The 20,169-nt window shown below is 37.0% G+C and overlaps 1 protein-coding gene across 1 annotated transcript in view; it reads right to left on the minus strand.

Annotated features, from left to right (window-relative positions):
- Nucleotides 1-20,169, minus strand: part of PAWR (pro-apoptotic WT1 regulator) — a 97,997-nt gene that overhangs the window by 14,715 nt on the left and 63,113 nt on the right. The window contains exon 3 of the mRNA XM_059081653.2: nt 11,118-11,152. Within this exon, the coding sequence (XP_058937636.1) occupies nt 11,118-11,152 (35 nt within the window). The remainder of the gene's footprint in view (nt 1-11,117; nt 11,153-20,169) is intronic.

The following is a 20,169-nucleotide window of genomic DNA, read 5'->3' on the forward strand; positions in this document are numbered from 1 at the left end:
CATGATAAAAACTGGACAAACTAAGCACAGATGGGAACACTTCCTTGACTTGATAAAGAATATCTACAAAAAACCTACATCATACGAAATGGTAAGACACTCAAAAGTTTTCCTGCTAAGATCAGGAGCAAGGCAAGAATGTCCCACCCCTCACCATTCCTTCTCAACATCTTACTGGAAGTCCTAGGTAATGCAATAAGACAAGAAAAGGAAATAAAAGTTATACAGACTGGGAAAGAAGAAATAAAACTGTCTTTGTTCACAAATGATAAGATCATCTATGGAGAAAATGTGAAAGAATCCACACCAAAAAATTCCTGGAACTAATAAGCAATTATAGCAAGGTTGCAAGATAAAGGTTAACATACAAAAGTCAATCCCTTTCCTACACGCTAGCACTGAACAAGTGGAATTTGAAATTAACAACACAATACATTTACATTAGCTCTCTCCAAAATGAGATACTTAGGTATAAATCTAACCAAATATGTACAAAATCTACGTGAGGAAAACAACAAAACTCTAATGAAAGATCCCAAAGAAGAGCTAAATAGAGAAATAATCCCTGTTAATGGATAGGAAGAGTCAATATTGGCAAGATGTCACTTCTTCCCAACTTTGATTTCCCACTGATCTACTGGCTCAATGCAAGCCCAATCAAAATCTTAGCAAATTATTTTGTGGCTATTGACAAACTAATTCTAAAGTTTACATGGAGAGGCAAGATCCAGAATAGCCAACACAATATTAATGAACAATGTTGGAGGGCTAACGCTACCCAACTTCAAGACTTACTATAAAGCTACAGTAATCAAGCAATGCAATACTGGTGAAAGAAGAGACAAATAGAGCAATGGAACAGCAATGGAAGCAGAAAGAGACTCACATAAATAACCCACAAGTGATCTTTGACAAAGGAGCAAAGGCAATACAATGGAACAAAACAGTCTTTTCAACAAATGATGCTGAAACAACTGGACATCCGCAAAAAACGAAAAATAAGACAAAGACCTTATACCCTTCACAAAAGTTACTTCAAAATGGATCACGGACCTAAATGAAAAATGCAAAACTACAAAATTTCCTAGAAGATAACTAACATAGGAGAAAATGTAGAAAACCCTGGATATACTGATGACTTCTTAGATAAAACACCAAAGGCACAATCCATGAAAGAAACTGATAGCTGGACTTCATTAAAATTAAAAATTTCTGCTCTGTGAAAGACAATGTTAAGAAAACAAGAAGACAAGCCAGCCTGGGAGAAAATATTTACAAAAGACACATCTGATAAAGAACTGTTATCCAAAATATATGAAGAATTCTACAACTCAACAATAACAAACCACCCGATTGAAAAATAGGCCAAAGAACTTAATAGACACCTCAGCAAAGAAGATATACAGATGGCAAATAAGCATATGAGAAGATGCTCCATATCATATATCATCAGGGAAATGCAAACTAAAATGACATACCACTGTACACATATTAAAATGGCTAAAATCAGGATCAATGCTGGTGAAGATGTGGAGTAACATGAACCCTTATTCACTGCTGGTGGGAATGTAAAATGGTACAGCCGCTTCGGCAACAGTTTCGTGGTTTCTTATAAAACTAAATATACTCTTACCACAAATCATGCTCCTTGGTATTGACCTAAAGCTGCTGAAAACATATGTCTACCCAAAAACCTGCATGTGGGTGTTTATAGCAGCTTTATTCATAATTGCCAAAACTTGGGAGCAACCACGATGTCCTTTCAAGGTGAACAGACAAATAAACTACAGAAAATGGAATATTATTCAGCACTAAAAAGAAATAAGCTATCAAGCCATGAAATGATATGGAGGAAACTTAAATGCATATTAATAAGTGAAAGAAGCTAGTCTGAGAAGGCTATATACTGTATGGTTTCAGTTATATGATATTGTGGAAAAGGAAAAACTATGGAGAGAATAAAAAGATCAGAGAGTAAAATGATACCATAGTGATGGATACATGTCATTATACATCTGTCCAAACTCACAGAATGTACAACACCAAGAGTGAACCATAATGTAAACTATGGTGGTTATGATGTGTCAGTGTAAGTTCATCATGTGCCTCCCTGTTGAGGAATGTTGATAATGGGGAGGCTATCCATGTGTGGGGACAGGTTTATATGGGAAATCTCTGTACTTTTCCCTCAATTTTGCTCTAAAAACTTAAATTAAAATAAATCACGTATGTACCATAGCACCTGAACTAGTCGATATCCTGTTCTAAAAAGATTCCGCTTATCATGCACTTAGGTGTGATGATGACAATGTTAAAACGCAATTCAGGCTTCTAAATATTTACTCTTAAGTTTTATTCTTACCTTGTCATGGATTACTTACAAACAGTTCAAGGACCACACTTTGAGCAGCATTATGCTAAAGAATGTTTAAACTCAGACTTAAAAGAGGAATAAGAATGTGTAAATATCTAGAAACAAAGAGTACGTGGCCCTTTGAGAAACAGAAAAATCCAGTATGGCTAAAGCATGAAAGGTAAATATAGGGGTGATAAGATATGACACTGGAAAAGCAAACAGGAGACCTGAAAGCAAGATATGACACTGGAAAAGAAAGCAGGAGACCTGAAAGCTATTTTATGAAGAATTTCAACTAATGGCCTCCAAATTTATTCATTACATACACATTGGTACGTATATTTATCTACTATCTTTATAATCGATTTACAATATCATTATATTTGGTTATATATTACATATTCATATATACTTTATTATACAAACATGTAAATCAAATAATATGATTTATAATATGATACTGTTAAAATATCTGTATCACAAAATATATAACATAAAGGGGTGAAAAGAATTTTAAATGTACATCTTTTTTTGGTTTTTGGCTGCGTTGGGTCTTTGTTGCTGTGCGCAGGCTTTCTCTAGTTGCGGCGAATGGGAGCTACTCTTGGTTGCGTTGCACAGGCTTCTCATTGCAGTGGCTTCTCTTGTTGTGGAGCACGGGCTCTAGGCGGGCAGGCTTCAGTAGTTGTGGTGCACAGGCTCAGTAGCTGTGGTGCACAGGCTCAGTAGTTGTGGCTCGCGGGCTTTAGAGGGCAGGCTCAGTAGCTGTGGCACATGGGCTTAGATGCTCCATGGCATGTAGGATCTTCCCGGACCAGGGATGAAACCCGTGTTCCCTGCATTGGCAGGTGGATTCTTAACCACTACACCACCAGGGAAGTGCCTAAATACACATTTTAATTATTTACGGTACAAATTTTTTTGTTTTCACAAAAATTGACTATAATATTTTTAATGAGAGTATAATTTGAATATGCTTTACTTCGGAGGAACTTATCTTAACTCTGTGATATATAGAGATTTGAAGGTGTAGTTCTAAAATGAGCACGCATATTTGATTTTTAATGTCTGAAACAGCAGAAAGAGATGCCTCACAGTAAGAATTTAAAGTTTTTAAAATTTTCACTTAAAACTCCAAAGCAAGCATCAAAATTTTTTTCTAATTTATAAGAACAGATCTGATTTTATGTATCTTGCCAACTGAACAACCACATGATCACCTTTGCGTTTATATACTTGTTTTTAAATTCTCCTTAAATTCCCCCCCCGACCTATCCATTTTGTATTAGTTAAACAACATAATAATTCATAAATCCATCTAGCCATTCAAATTACACTATTGTGCAACATTTAGAAAGTGAATAAAGCACACTTTCCTCAGGATACCTCAAATACTAAATAATCATCTGATACATAGAACAAGGGAGTAAATAACAAGTATACAGTGCTAGCTATTAAGTATACAGTGGGCTCTACGAATCTGTGGGTTCCACATCCACAGACTGAACCAACCCACACTGAAAATATTCAGGGAGGAAAAATGTTAGAAATTTCCAAAAAGCCAAACTTATATTTATATAGCACTCACATTGTATTAGTTACTATAAACATTCTAGAGATAATTTAAGTATACAGGAGAATGTGCATAGATTATGTACAAATACACCATTATATAAGGGACCTGAGCATCCACAGATTTTGGTATCCTCAGGGTCCTGGACCCAATCCCCCCTCCGTGAATATCAAGGGATGACTGTAAATGTCTTACTGTCTTTTAGATTAAAAGGTAAATATAAACAGAAGATCTAATATTTTCCTCCTGCATCCTAACATTATCTTATGCATCACCCTGCCTTGGAGACCAGTTTAGACTCATTTAAAGGTAATAGGAAGTCATTAAAGCAGGGAAAGTGACAGAATCATTTTAATAAAATGCACTGGAAATGAGCAAAACTGAAGTCAGCGAGAACAGTTTGAAGGGTATTGTAATCATCTATGGAAGAGATGATGGCGTCCCTGGACTTCCCTGGTGGTGCACTGGTTAAGAATCCACCTGTCAATGCAGGGAACAAGGGTTCGATCCTTGGTCTGGGAAGATCCCACATGCCACGGAGCAACTAAGCCTGTGCACCACAACTACTGAAGCCCACACACCTAGAGCCTGTGCTCCGCAACAATAAAAGCCACCACAATGAGAAGCCCGGGCACCACAACGAAGAGTAGCCCCTGCTTGCCACAAATAGACAAAGCGCACACGCAGCAACAAAAACCCAACGCAGCCAAAAATTAATTAATTAATTAATTAATTAATTTTAAAAAGAGAGATGATGTCCTAGATTGGTGGGTTGGCACTGGAGCTACAATGACTGAATTTAAGTGAGGTAGTGAAGAAAGGGGAGGGGAGGGAAAAAAAAGGAAAGGAAAGGAAGAAAGGAAGGAGGGAGGAAGGAAGGAAGGAAGAAAGAAAAAGTCAAAGGAGAAACTAACACACTATTGTAAAACAGTTATACTCAAATAAAGATGTTAAAAAAAAAAAAAAGAAAGAAAACGTCAAAAGCAATGTCCAGATTTCTGAGTTGAGCAAGAATGGATTTTGATACCAACTATTGAAATCCACTAAGTTTCACAAGTTTACTTTTGAACATGCTGAGTTTAAGATGCTTCTAAGATATCTAAAAGTAGATATTTGAAAGTTGTTGGTTATATAGGTATAGAGCTAATGATTTAGAATCATCAACATAGGTATATACAGTAACCAAAGTCACCAGAGTGAAAGAAATTTCTAGAACAAATATACAGAACAAAAAGAGAATAAAGTCTACGACAAAGAGCTGAGTAACACCAACACATAAAGAGTAAGTACAGGAAAAGAAGAACTACAAATAAAAACTGGGAGGGCTTCCCTGGTGGCGCAGTGCTTGAGAATCCGCCTGCCGATGCAGGGGACACGGGTTCGTGCCCCGGTCCGGGAAGATCCCACATGCCGCGGAGCGGCTGGGCCTGTGAGCCATGGCCGCTGGGCCTGCGCGTCCGGAGCCTGTGCTCCGCAATGGGAGAGACCACAACAGTGAGAGGCCCGCGTATCACACAAAAAACCAAAAACAAACAAACAAAAAAAAGAAAACTGGGAAATACTGGCAAAGTGGTAGGAAGAAAATCAAGAGGGTAAGGTATCACCAAAGCCATTATTTTTCATGTTATAAAAGAGCATTAGAGTTATTTTAAAGGACCTCTTTTCACTTAAAAAGAAGTCCACTTATCTGCATCAACCACAGATTATTCAAGTAGAAACCACAACGCTGACAACTACAAAAGAAAACCTAAAAATGTGGATATCCCTTAATATGTCTGTATTTGCTTGATGTACAAGCTTAAAACTGCATTTCAAAAAGTTTAACCTATTAACAATTTTAAAAATCCTTCATATTAGGCCTGTCAATACACAAGTGATAATATACAAACTCAAAACAAGGAATAATTATTACTGAAAAACATAATCAGTGATTTATCCCCATTAGGTATTATTAGGTCTGTAAAGAACACTGTCATAATTGTGAATAACTGTGTTAACTTGATCTTATTACCAAATTTAGCTCTGTTTATTTTAAAAACAGAAGTGTTTTTAACCTATTTTTGAGGGCTGGATATGTGCAGTGCAAAATACCCAGAAAAAAAGATTGTTTTATTAACTCCAAAAAGATTGTAACGTTCTATTCAGGAATGTTAACACAAATCTCTAACCAATACAATTCCAAAAAAAATCCCCCTCTGCCCTTAGCTACAAAGTATTAACCATAATGTGCAGAAAAGGAAAAAGAATAAACAGTATCGCCAAAGATAAATACCACCATTTACCGAAATTTTCCCCCTCTGGGAATTTTCATATTTTCTGTGGAAAGACTAGAAGGTGTTGTGTTGGGGGATAAAACTATCACGAGAACAAGATTGGCAGCATTATGAGATTACAGCTAGAGGAATTTTCCACTAAAATAGATATTTTAAATCTTAGCAGTTAGAAGAAAATACAAGACCCATGAGTAAAATCCTAGTTTTAGAATGGATACCAAATATTTAGAAGTATTAGGTAAGTCGTGAAATTATTAAATAACCAAGAAGTACATGACTGGTCTCCATATTTTTAATGTTTCACTACCTTATTCAATTCCACCACCACTGTCCCAAACAGCCCCTCACTCTGTGTAGGTCTTCTCTCTCTTCTCCCTTTAAACACACACACACACACACACACACACACACACACACACACACACACACACACACACACACACAGCTACTAAAGATCAAAATCATCTCTCAGACTCTTTATTAAAATTGTGATACATATTCACTGTGGGAAACAGATAACATGAATCAATATCTCCAGTAACTCCACCAACCCAGAAATAACGGCTGTTATATTCTACAATATATTAGGAGTTGATAACCTTTTTGGATTGCAGATCTCTTTGAAAATCTGATGAAAAATATAGCTCTTCTCCCAGATAACCATGATATTCTTTTACATAGAATTTTAGCAGCTCATCGATAGAGTTCAAGATAAGAACATTTATATATATTATGATAGATGTTGTTTTATATCATACTCTTTGTAATATGCTTTCCCTCTCTCCATTTAACATAAATAGGTAATAATTTTCCTATAATTATTAATTCCTACAATTAATGGTTTTCTAAGGAATCAGTTTAATGCCTGTATTGTAACTTTATATTAATATGCTATAGCTTATAACCTATCTCATTGTTAGAAATTTAAGTTTCTCCATTTAGGGGCTATCATACATGTTAATTTCTGGTATGTTAAGTATAATGAATTATCCTAAAGAGATCACTATAAACTTAACCAAGTAAACATTCTACTAAGAAAATTACACATTGGGGGAAAACAACCCCAAAAATACATGACCACCGATCCATCTTTCTTAAACCTTAAGTTTCAGAAATTTCAAGACGTCCCCCTCCAAATAATTATCCAAAGTTATTTAATCATGTTTTAAAAAGGAATTCAGTGAATATGTTAAGAGATGTTCTAGGTAAACAGGAGTTGATTCAAGAAAATAGAGCTTAACTACAGTGACTGCTTAACAAACTCAATGCTTAAAAAGTATATCCTTGATATCTGTAAGAAAATATTTAATATTTAATCCATAATTTACAAGATCACACAAACTAGTCTTGTGGGTGGCTTGTACCCGCTAATGACGTGTGTGTGTGTGTGTGTGTGTGTGTGTGTGTGTGTGTGTGTGTGTGAGTGTGTTTGCGGTATGCGGGCCTCTCACTGTTGTGGCCTCTCCCGTTGTGGAGCACAGGCTCCAGACGCGCAGGCTCAGCAGCCATGGCTCACGGGCCCAGCCGCCCCGCGGCATGTGGGATCTTCCCGGACCGGGCCACGAACCCATGTCCCCTGCATCGGCAGGCGGATTCTCAACCACTGCACCACCAGGGAAGCCCTCTAAAGACTTTTTAAGTTTGTCTAGTCGTATATATATCATAAGTTATTTGGTTTGCTGAAAATATTTTCTAACATATAATGCCAAATTTCTATCCTTTAGCCCATTCCTCCTTTTTTCACCCCCATTAATCAGCAGACACCCTTCTCCAAAAAACATACATTCTCCAGTCTTTGCTACAACTTGATGACAGATTAATGAAAGTAATGAACTGTTGATATACAATGTAACAAATTCCTCTAGATAAGGAATTGATAATTTCAGATCTAGATTTTATGTTTGTTTTTATTTGGTATGTGTTCAACTACGAGTCGCTATGAGTCCATGAATAATGACTAGAAACTTAAAAAAATTTTTTTTGTTGCTTGTTTTATAACAGTATTAAACATGGCTAAACCTTTGAGGGCTGAAAAGTAACAAACCATGTGCTTTAGGCTATCAAAATAAAAGAAGTAACAAGTGTATCAACAGGTCACAAGTAAAATAATGGTTTAAAAATGGGTGGGGGGGCTTCCCTGGTGGCGCAGTGGTTGAGAGTCCGCCTGCCGATGCAGGGGACACGGGTTCGGGCCCCGGTCCAGGAAGATCCCACATGCCGCTGAGCGGCTGGGCCCGTGAGCCATGGCCGCTAGGCCTGCGCATCCGGAGCCTGTGCTCCGCAACGGGAGAGGGCACAACAGTGAGAGACCCACGTACCACAAAAAAATTAAAAATTAAAAATTTTTTTTAAAAAATAAAAATGGGTGCGATGGGGAGGGGAGGGAGATCCAAGAGGGAAGGGATATATATATACATACAGCTGATTAACTTCACTGTAGAGCAGAAACTTACACAACATCGTAAAGCAATTATACTCCAATAAAAAAAAGCTTAAAAATAAAAACATACACCATTTGAAATCAATTTTCTACCTAATTTAACACAATATGTAAATAAAGCTTTTGATGAGGATTTGTAAGAAAGTTATTCCCCTAATGATTCTAACTAAAGAATGCAAATCTGAAAAGTGCCAATTATAATTTAAGGTTTATAATTTAATAAGGATTAAATATGTATGAATGATACAGCAAACTTGATAAGTTACTGAAGTTTATTTTTATTCCCCAAACCAAAAACTGATGATAAAACCTCTTTTGGTTTGAAAATGTGGCCTGGAAATAGGCCAAATCAAAGCTATTTGATTGGCAATGCTTGCTAGCAAAAGAAAAGAGTTTTTCCAGTTTAAACTATTCATGTTAAGTAAAAATTACCAAGCACAAGTTTCATTATATCTACATCAAAATTACTCAGAAATGAAAATAAAAGCAGCAGCAGTGGCAAACATATCAGACCTACTTAGTCAATTGTTGATTACCTTGGCCTTCTTATCTCTTTTAAAAGGTAAACACTGGGACTTCCCTGGTGCCACAGTTGTTAAGAATCCGCCTGCCAATGCAGGGGACATGGGTTCGAGCCCGGGTCTAGGAAGATCCCACATGCCACAGAGAAGCTAAGCCCTTGCGCCACAACTACTGAAGGCTGCGCACCTAGAGCCCCATGCTCTGCAACAAGAGAAGCCACCGCGATGAGAAGCCCACGCACCGCAACAAAGACCCAATGCAGCCAAAAATAAATAAATAAATTTATTTATTTAAAAAAAAGTTAAACATTGAACTTTATATAATAATTTAGTATTAAAATTAGAGCTCTTCTTAATCAATGTTTTATTTTAGATGAATTATAATAACCACAACTTTTAACCAAATATTTTAAACTTTAACATAAAAGAAGGGGAAGACAGACAGAGGTTTTATATGTATAAATCTAGGTAGACTGTCTTGTGCAAGCATGTGGGTTCTGGAGTCAGGTTGCCCGACTTAAAATCCAGACTCTTCTGTTCACTCGCTTCGTAAGCACAGTGAAATGATTCTACCTTTTTATCCCACTTCCCTCACTTACAAAATGAAAGTAAATATTATACCTACAGTACCTACCTTATAATATAACTTTGAGAATTGAATGAGATCTCTATGTAAAGTTTCTTGGACATTATAAGCACTTGATAAGATTTACCATTATTCCATAATTATTAGCACAAGCATGACCACACCTTCTGCAACCTTCATGGCTTCAACAGGGAAAGAAGCTAATATCTCAGTCATCTCCATTAAACTACTTATACTTAATTGTGATTTTCCTCCTATACGTGCGCATACACACTCAAACACATTTTCTGATAAAAGCATTACTCCTTGTGTATAGCTGGTGCTATGGACTTGCTAGGGTCTGAATGTTTGTGTCCCCCCACAAATTCTGTTGAAATCCTAACATCCAATGTAAGGGTAATAGGAGGTGAGGCTTTGGGAGGTGCCTAGGTCACAAAGGTGGAGTCCTCATGCATGGAGTTAGTGCTCTTATAAAAGAAATCCCACAGAGCTCTCTAACCCCCCTTCCACGATGTGAGGACACAGTGTGAAGCTGTTAGTCTGCAACTGGCAAGAGGGCCTTCACCAACCAGAACCTGACCCGGCTGGCATTCTGATCTCTGACTTCCAGGCTCCAGAACTGTGAGAAATAAATTTCTGTTGTCTGTGATATTTTGTCATAGTGGCCTGAATGAACTAAGATCAGAATGAATTGGATACTCCTAAAATTCATATGCTGAAAGCACTAACCCCGATGTGATGGTATATTTGGAAGCAGGGCATTTGGGAGGTAATTAGGTTTAGATGAGGTCATGAGAGTGGGGCCCTCATGATGGGATTAGTGTCTTTATCAAAAGAGACACCAGGGAAGCCACCCCTTCTCTCTCCACCATTTGAGGACACAGTAAGAAGGCAGCTCTCTGCAAGTCAGGAAGAGAACCCTCATCAGAACCAGACCACGCTGACACTCTGAGCTTGGACTTTACAGCCTCCAGAACTGTAAGAAAATAAATTTCTGCTCTAGCCATCCTGTCTATGGTATTTTGTTATGGTACCCCAAGCTGACTAATACAGATGGTATATCTGTATCTTCCGTGTTTAAATACACAAGGGAAAATGACTCAGTTTTTCTTTTGCTAAGTTCATCAAACCCTTACAAATTCATGGTGTGTGCAGTGTTCAAAGACTGCAGAGTATGTCAGAATAAGTCGTGGTCAGAAAGACATTACACTCCTGCCTACGATGTAATTTCTTTTTAAAAGCACAATATTAAGGTTTCTTATTTTTCAAACAGCTGCATGAAATAGTTGTAGTTAGTTAAGCCATGGTCAGGAAGACATTACACTTATGTCTACAATATGTTGTTAGTCATAACTTAAGGATTCTTACCTTTTGTATCTGCCTGAAACTGTTCTAGATGGCTCCTGTAAAGTAAAAAAAAAAAAAAAGACATATCAGTTTGGGTATGCGTATAAGCACACAATTCCATATTATATAAAACTACTGATAGAGAATATTGGAACGATTACCATTGTTTTTTTAAAAATAATTCTTTTATAGATTTGTGTGTGTGTGTGGTATGCGGGCCTCTCAATGTTGTGGCCTCTCCCGTTGTGGAGCACAGGCTCCGGACGCGCAGGCTCAGCGGCCATGGCTCATGGGCCCAGCTGTTCCGCGGCATGTGGGATCTTCCCAGACCGGGGCATGAACCCGTGTCCCCTGCATCGGCAGGTGGACTCTCAACCACTGCGCCACCAGAGAAGCCCTATAGATTTATTTATTTTTACTTATTTATCTTTGGCTACATTGGGTCTTTGTTGCTGCTCACGGGCTTTCTCTAGTTGCAGCAAGCGGGGGCTACTCTTTGTTGTGGCATGTGGGCTTCTCATTGTGGTGGCCTCTCTTGTTGTGGAGCACGGGCTCTAGGTGCACGGACTTCAATAGTTGTGGCATGCAGGCTCAGTAGTTGTGGCTTACAGGCTCTATAGCGCAGGCTCAACAGCTGTGGCACACAGGCTGAGGTGCTCTGAGGCATGTGGGATCTTCCCGGACCAGGGCTCGAACCCATGTCCCCCTCACTAGCAGGCAGATTCTTAACCACTACGCCATCAGGGAAGTCCCTTTAAAACTATTTTTGAAACCACAGTAACTAGATTTAAGTGTTTAATCACTGGTTATTTAGATAAAGCAGAAATAAATACTAAGGTTATGTGTATGTACTCAAAGTACATTTTATTGAATGTAGATAATAATGATTTCATATGGAACTTTTCCCCTTAAGTTTCACAAACAGTACTCCAACTAACATTTTATCAAGGTTTTCTTTCATAAAAGTCCCTAATCTTATTCTATATGAACTAAAACTTAAGGCACAGACCTTAAATGATATCTGTCTAAATATGCATTAGAAAAAATGCTAATAATGCCTTAAGTCCCAAAACATAACACCTCTCTCACTTTGGTTATAACTGAAATATTTCAAAACATGACATTAGCTTGATTATCCAGACTATCTCTTGATACAATGAAATAAGCAAAATTGCTAAATAAGAATAGCCCTTGTTGCATTTACTGATTTGTGGGTAACTGATATACTGATTGTAATGGTAGAAACAACCTGGCAATAAATAATATTTCTGAGGCTTAAAGTAGGCATTTTCCCCTAACATGGTAAAACTTAAGACTAATACACATTTAGAGTAGAATTTTAATAAATACAGAAAGGTGAAATGGAGGATGTTTTCAGCAACACTACACTATTGTGGCATTATACTAATGTTATACTTTGACCCAACTATAAATGACTTAAAGTCAGTTATCAGGTAAGTTTCCATTTAAGTATACTGATAAGTTGTATAATATCTGTTTTCTACGTTTCTCACAGCTTTTTTTTTAAACAACTAGTCACTTAAACCATATCTCAAGTTTTACGGTATTTTCTCTACAGCTAGGTTAGTGCAATTGATCAAATTACAACTCGGACATACTTGATCAAATTACTCCGTGCTCATGTCTAAGATGTATAAACAATTAGATTTAAACCTATTTCTGTATAACTAATATTCAAGAGCTAAGACTCTAAAGCAGACCAACAACTCTTAAGCTTATTGTTTATTGGTTAGATTTGAATATGCTTTTTATTAGACAACACTTAAGCTTACTGTTTATTGGTCAGATTTGAATATAGTTTTTATTAGATTATACATTTTGTAACTAAATGTTATTTCACAGTGACTCTAGTAATCAAATTCTATTGCTTAGGGACTTCCCTGGTGGGGCAGTGGTTGGGAATCTGCCTGCCAATGCAGGGGACACAGGTTCAAGCCCTGGTCCAGGAAGATCCCACATGCTGCAGAGCAACTAAGCCCGTGCGCCACAACTACTGAGCCTGCACTCTAGAGCCTGCGAGCCACAACTACTGAGACTGTGTACCACAACTACTGAGCCTACATACCACAACTACTGAAGCCCGCACACCTAGAGCCCGTGCTCTACAAGAGAAGCCACCGCAATGAGAAGGCCGCACACCACAACTAAGAGCAGTCCCCGCTCACCACAACTAGAGAAAGCCTACGCGCAGCAACAGAGACCCAATGCAGCCAAAAATAAATAAATAACTAATAAATTTTTATATATATTAAAAATTCCATTGCTTAACAATGGAATGTTCCCCAAACTGGACAGACTATATTAATATTAGCAGAGATTGGGAGGGGTGGTAGCCTGCTTCTCATGTGTATTCAAGACTCACATTTACAGATGGAATTTAAGTATGCCCTGCCAAAAAGAGGAAACTGAAATGTTAGATAGAAAAAAAAAAATCAGCCCCTATAGTGCAGTAAAAGAGTCCCTTATAACTTTAAGGAGGAAAATTCTTGATGTTTCTATACATTAATACAAAATTCTATACAAATATAAACCTTAGATTTGTTAACTAGAAGCCTCTATAGTTCTGTGACCACAAAGATTTCCAAGCAAAGAGTGATAACTTCATAATTACTATAACTGTTAAAGTTGAAAATTCCATTCTAAATGTGTGTGGGGGGAATACCTTCAGTATCACTGAAATTGCTTGTAAAAAATACGAATGCTAAGACTATATTGGTCTTAAAAGTTTCAAAGACTATGTAATTAGACCTTCCAATAACCCTAAAGTTTATTATACAACTGATTTAAAATATACTTTTCCTGAAATAATCTTTCTTGTAATGGGATGGTTTATATTACAAAAGGAAGGGGGAAAGACCTATGTAGAGCTTAGAAAATGTTGGCAAAGCACGAACTGTTTTATGTGAGTTTAAATAAAACATTCTGCTTCATTCAAGCTTAGAATGGTCAATAAGGAAATTCCACGAACATTGTCTTTACAGGTGCAGTGGCAGATCAGCACTTGTAAAGTATAAACGAACATAAAAGCATATGTGAGATAAGAACAGACAAATATAGGCCCAGTAGAATATAGTAAAATAATACTGAAGTTATTCAAATAAACTTGAATAACTTCAGTATAGCCCTCAGTAAACTATGGCATACCATAGTAACTGGCCCTCAGGACTAACTTTAAAATACCTATACTGGTATACATAATGTACTAAGATACAATGTTGAAAATGAATGCAGTACAGAATATCTGTAATGTACAATTGATAAAATAACTTTAAAAATGAGAATAAAATAAGAACAGTATCAAATTAACAAAGATTTTAAAAGGAAAAACTAAATAATAACCAATATTTGTAACTATAAATGAAGTATAACCTTTAAAAGTTGTGAATCACTTTATTGTACACCTGTAACTTGTATAGTATTGTACAGCAACTGTACTTCAATTAAAAAAAGAAAAGGAAAAGCTCATTATTCCCTTCTTTTCCTGAACGACTTAGTCCTAAAGCCATTAGGTGGGGCAGAGCAAGGTGGGGAGGAAACAAGGTGGCCCCAACTAGGGTATCAGAATACCGGAACACTCCATGAAGAAGAGCTGTTTGGCAAAAAGAAATCAGAGTCCAAGAAAACTGAGGACAGCATCCATACAGCAGAGGGGCTTAGCCTGGCATGAGAAATCAGAGCCTGAGCAGAATGAGGAGGGGTCTACAAAGCACGAAAGGGACCAGGTTATCAGGCCTGAGGAAAGGTCAGAAAGGGAGTCCCATGAAGGGATACTGAGAGCCCCAAACAGGGTGTGATGGTCATCCATTCATGAGGGGGGCCCACAAGGGGGATTTAGAGCCCCAGAAGGGTAAAGAAGGTGTTCCCTCAAAAAGGCAGCCTGGCATGGAGTATTCACAGCCCTTGCAAGGTGTGGAGAGCATCTCTGTAGGGGGTGACCAGGGCTGATGTGCCAGAGCCCAAATAGGATGAAGAGAGTGTCCACAGAGTGGCAGCCTGGCCTGGAGGTGTCAAAACCCAATCGGGTGATAAGGGGTCCCCATGGAGGAGTAATCCAGCATGAGGTCTCAGTCTGAGCAGAAACAAAGAAAGACCCTAGGGAAGAGCAGCCTGGCATAGGAGGGAGAAGCTAAGCAGAGTAAGGACGGAATCCACAGAGGGGGTGAACTGATGTGAGGAGTCACAACTCAAGCAGGGTAAAGAGGGCAACCTGCAGCTTCACAGGGGATGCCCAGGCCTGAAGAAAGTGAGGAGGGTGTTCACGCACAAGGTAAAGCCAACGTGTGATGTCAGAACCCACCCGCAGCGGGGGGGGCATGCGTGTGGGGCAGGAGTGGCAACGGAAGGTAGGTTACATACAGGGGAACTGTGACTAAATAAGAAGACACATGAAGAGTCACGGGAAACAGGTTCCTCCGTGTCACAAAAGGGAGTTGCAAATACTAGATTTAAGCCTTGTGATATTAGATTGGAATTGGCCATATTGGTATAAATTAGTTTCAGTAGCTACATAGATAGATGTAGTTACCTAGGTAGGTAGGCAGGCAGCAGACAAACAGATATGTATACGTATGCATGTACATATAGATACACACAGTAGGTCTGTACATAGAGAGGGACTACGAATGGTGACATCTCAATAACATGAACATAACTACAGCCCAGATATTGGCTTTACAATATCATTTTCCAGTAAAAGGAATCAGGGCTCCTTAGAGAAATAGCTGCTAGCTTCCAAGACTGGAGTAAGAAGCTAAAGATGAGTCTGCATTATCTTATTATGCCAGAAAACAAAGAAGTATTCCAAGAATGATGGAGACGTAGCAAAGGATACAAAAGGTTAAAGGGGCTCCCACTGGCCAAATTTGGGATAATGTGACTATTAAAATAATGATGGTGTGGTAGCAGAATAATGACCCTCAAAAGATGTTCACATTCTAATCTCTACAACCTTCAAATATATTAGGTTACATGGCAAAGGGAAATTAAGGTTGCTAATCAACGCCACTAAACAGGGAGATTATACTGGGTTATCTGATGGGCCCAATGTAATCACAAGGGTCACTGAAAGCGGAAGAAAGAGGCAGAAGAAGGTCAGAGGGAGATATGGCAAAGAAGAAAGGTCACAATTCTGACTGTGAAGGAGGAGGAGGGACAAGGAATACAGGTAACCGCTAAGAGCTGGAAAAGGCAAGGAAACTGATTCTCCCCTATAGCCTCCAGAAAGGAATGCAGCCCTGATTTTAGCCTTTGATTTCAGTCCATGATTTTATTAGTCCAATGAGACTTCCAACTTACAGAACTGTAATCTGATAATTGTGTCATTTTAAGACACCAAATTTGTGGTAATTTGTTATAGCAGCAATAGAAAACTAATACAGATGGTTAAGTAAATCCCATCAGATAAAACAGGTAATAGTGAGTTGATACAGACATACAGATATAAATAGATGATAGATAAATGGATAGAGATAAATAGAAAGTTTGATGGAGATTAAGATATCTACATGGTTCAAAGCACTTATCCACAAAATACTTATTTAGAAGGGGCAGTGAAGCCTGGCAAATACCACCTTCATCACACAACCAAAGTGACCATCATCAGCAATGGAACAAATTAAAATCATGTGTCACCTGATAGGATACACAATGAGAAAAACATAGCACCAATTCTGTGATATTCCTGACAAAGACATACAACCTGAATCTAATTATAAGTAAATATTAGATAACCCAAACTGAAGGTCACATCACAAAATAAATTACCTATAATCTTAAAAACTGTTAAGATTAAGAAAGTTAAGGAAAGACTGTATCAGATTGAAGGAAACTAAAGAGATATAGTGACTAAATAGAACATGTGATTCTGAATTAGACCCTCTTGCTATAATTTAGGACATGATTGGGACAACTGGCAAAACTTGATGATGGCTGAATATGTTAGATGGTAAAAGAATGTGTTAATTTTTATTTCCTATTTTTAAGAGCTGTGTTGTGGTTATGTAGGAGATCTTGTTTGTAGAAAACACACAGTGTAGTATTGGGGGTAATAGGGCATCAAGTTAGCAACTTACTCTCAAAAATTTTAAGGGAAAAAAATTCTCTGTACAGTACTTGCACTTTTCAGTAAGCTTGAGATTGTTTTAAAAGGCAAATCAATAAATAAAGAAAGGAGAAAAATAAAACTCATAAATGTCCTCTAACAAAATGCCACTGTTTACATAAACTGATAAACTTTTCTTCATAAGTAATTTAGGCAATATGTATCAGAAATTTTTTAAACCTTTAAAATGCATTATGGGGAATTCCCTGGTGGTCCAGTGGTTAGGACTCTGTGCTTTCACTGTAGGGTGCACGGGTTCAATCCCTGGGGGAACTAAGATCCCACAAGCTGCAAGATGCGGCCAAAAAAATAAATAAATAAAAATTTTTAAAATGTGTTATGGCCTTTGGCCCAATAAATTCATCTCTGATAATCTGGCCAAAGAAAATAATTCAAAACACAAAAAGCTTAATCTCCACAGATGTTAATTCCAGTATGACTTATAATAGTAAAAAAGTTTAACCACTGAGGATTTCTATTAATGGGAAATTTGTGTCACCTATTATACACATTAAAAAAGAAAATTCTATGCCACTGAAAATAATACACAGAGTTTTGAATAACATGAAAAAAAAATGTTCATGCTATACTACCTACAAAGAGAATTTTGGCAATACCATCAAAATTACAAATGCACATTCCTTTTAATCCAGAAATTCTAATGCCAGGATTTTATCCTACTGATTTATACACACATATGCAAAAGAACATATATTGAAAGGTTTTCACCACCACATTGTTTGTAAAAGCAAAAAATTATATATAACCTAAATGACCATCAATAGAAATTAGTTAGAAAAATTATGATACATATATAAAATGGAATATTCTGTGTTTACAAAAAATAATAGGGAAGCTCTTTATGTACTCCACAATATTAAATGAAAAGAACAGGATGCAAAACAGTGTGCTAAAAATTAGTGAATACATATATAGACATATATATACACACATATAGACATAAATTTGTTTATGGACTACCTCGAGAAGGATCTAGAAGGATGTGCAAGAAAAGAAAGCACTAGTTGCCTCCAAAGAAGGTAACCAGGTAGCTGAGGAAGAATTTCTACCATACACCTTCTCATGCTTTTTCCCTTTTTTAGCATGTGATTGTATGCTTCTTTTAAAATTAATTAAGCCTGAAGTTTAAAATCTAATAAACAGTTCATAAAATATATAAGGAGACCAAACTAGGTAATTTCCCCTGTCTTTTACATTTTCATTTTTTTCAAATTTTCTAATTGATCATGTATTATTTAATCAGAGAATATATTACTTTAAAAACTGGCATATTATCTAGGAAAAAAACATGGTTAAAAATGTGTAAAACCATAGCTAAAAATATAAAGGCTCATTTTTTATTACCACTACTCCATATTATTTGAAAAATGCCAAACAGAAACTTAAAACACTCTAACCTTTCACAGAGCTTACTGTTATGCCAAATTCATGTTCCCATTTCATTCTTCATTTAAAAAAAATTGTTTACCTGAGTCACAAACATAATGCTAAGAAACAAAATCTCTCTGTCCTATTCAAAAAAAGCCTTAAAACAACCAATGATGCCAATATTTTCTCTCTCTTTTTGTTGTTTTGAAGTTGGAGTTATAAAATAAAATCTGTATCTTATCTGAGTAATAGAATATGTGAGTTTAGGTAGTAACTCAGAGAGAGGTCAACTATGTAGACAGAAAAGTTCCTGTTCCCATTCCAACTTCAATGTGGCAATTTGGGATCCACAGGAGAGTTTTTGCCTCACTTTCATCCTAAGTACATAGCCTGGAATATACATACTTAAAACCAAGATCATCAGTGAGTTACATCCTAATTGCTAATGAAACAAACAAATAAACAAAAATGAGAGAAATGAAGGACAGACCTAGGAAGAGATTAGAAAAGCTACAGGAAAGAAGATAAACTGGATAAGGCAGAAAGCTCCTCTGAGAGCCCGGATCAGCAGAGACTGCTACATATCTGGGTATAAACTTGGAAATAAACTAAACACTAGGCTCCTCAGCTTTGACTGGGTAAGGAACAGAAAGAAATCAGCCCTCTTTCCAAAAGCTGCTGCCTGATGTTAAGTGACATGACCAAGAACTGAAACCAGTTCTAGACTCAATCAAAATGCTATATTGTCTCTATCCCAATAAATTAAGCCTATTTCTTCACCTGGAATAGGCACAGAATTAATTTCAACTTTGCTGTAATACACAAAAACAAAGGATACAAAGATACTTTAGATTATGAACAGTCACAGAGGTGCTAAGAGAAGCACTGCTAAGCTTAGCTTACACTATGTTATAATAGGGTATTCTAGCAGTACCAACTGCAGTACACGGGCACAGACAAACCCACATTACCATTCTTCACATCAATGTATCTGCCTCAAAGAGCAGAGGAAAAAGAAGTTTTGCATTCGCATTCAAACCACTTCAAAATATTTTGCCTCTCTCTGCCAAATGCCTTCTATCATAACCTTGCAAATTAATAGACAAGTTTACATTTCATCACTAAAACAGGGAGATGTGTGTACTGCTCGGAAACTCCTTTTAGAGTAGTATCATAATAAAGTGCATTTAAAAAGTCAAAGCTGGAACTCTGAAAAGACAACACAGTAGCTTACGATCTCAAAATGTCAGCAAATTAATTTAAGATTAGATATATCAAGATAATTCCCAAAGTACAGTTTATATGGAATGATTCTAAAGAGTGATTTGCTTTAAACTCAGGCACCCCACTACCAACAACTCCCAATTTTCTGTGCTACAAGAAGCCAAGATAACAGCTAATTGGAAACTGACTTAAATTTTGTTTTAAAAAATATTTTATAATTACACAGAAATATGGATGTTTCTGGCAATTCACAATACTATATGTTGTGTTTTATTATTACGTTTAAACATTTGACTTGGTAGACACTTGTTATTCAACTCTTTATTTGCTACATAATTC

Source organism: Kogia breviceps, chromosome 12 (assembly GCF_026419965.1).
Source record: "Kogia breviceps isolate mKogBre1 chromosome 12, mKogBre1 haplotype 1, whole genome shotgun sequence".
Classification (NCBI taxonomy): Eukaryota; Metazoa; Chordata; class Mammalia; order Artiodactyla; family Physeteridae; genus Kogia; species Kogia breviceps.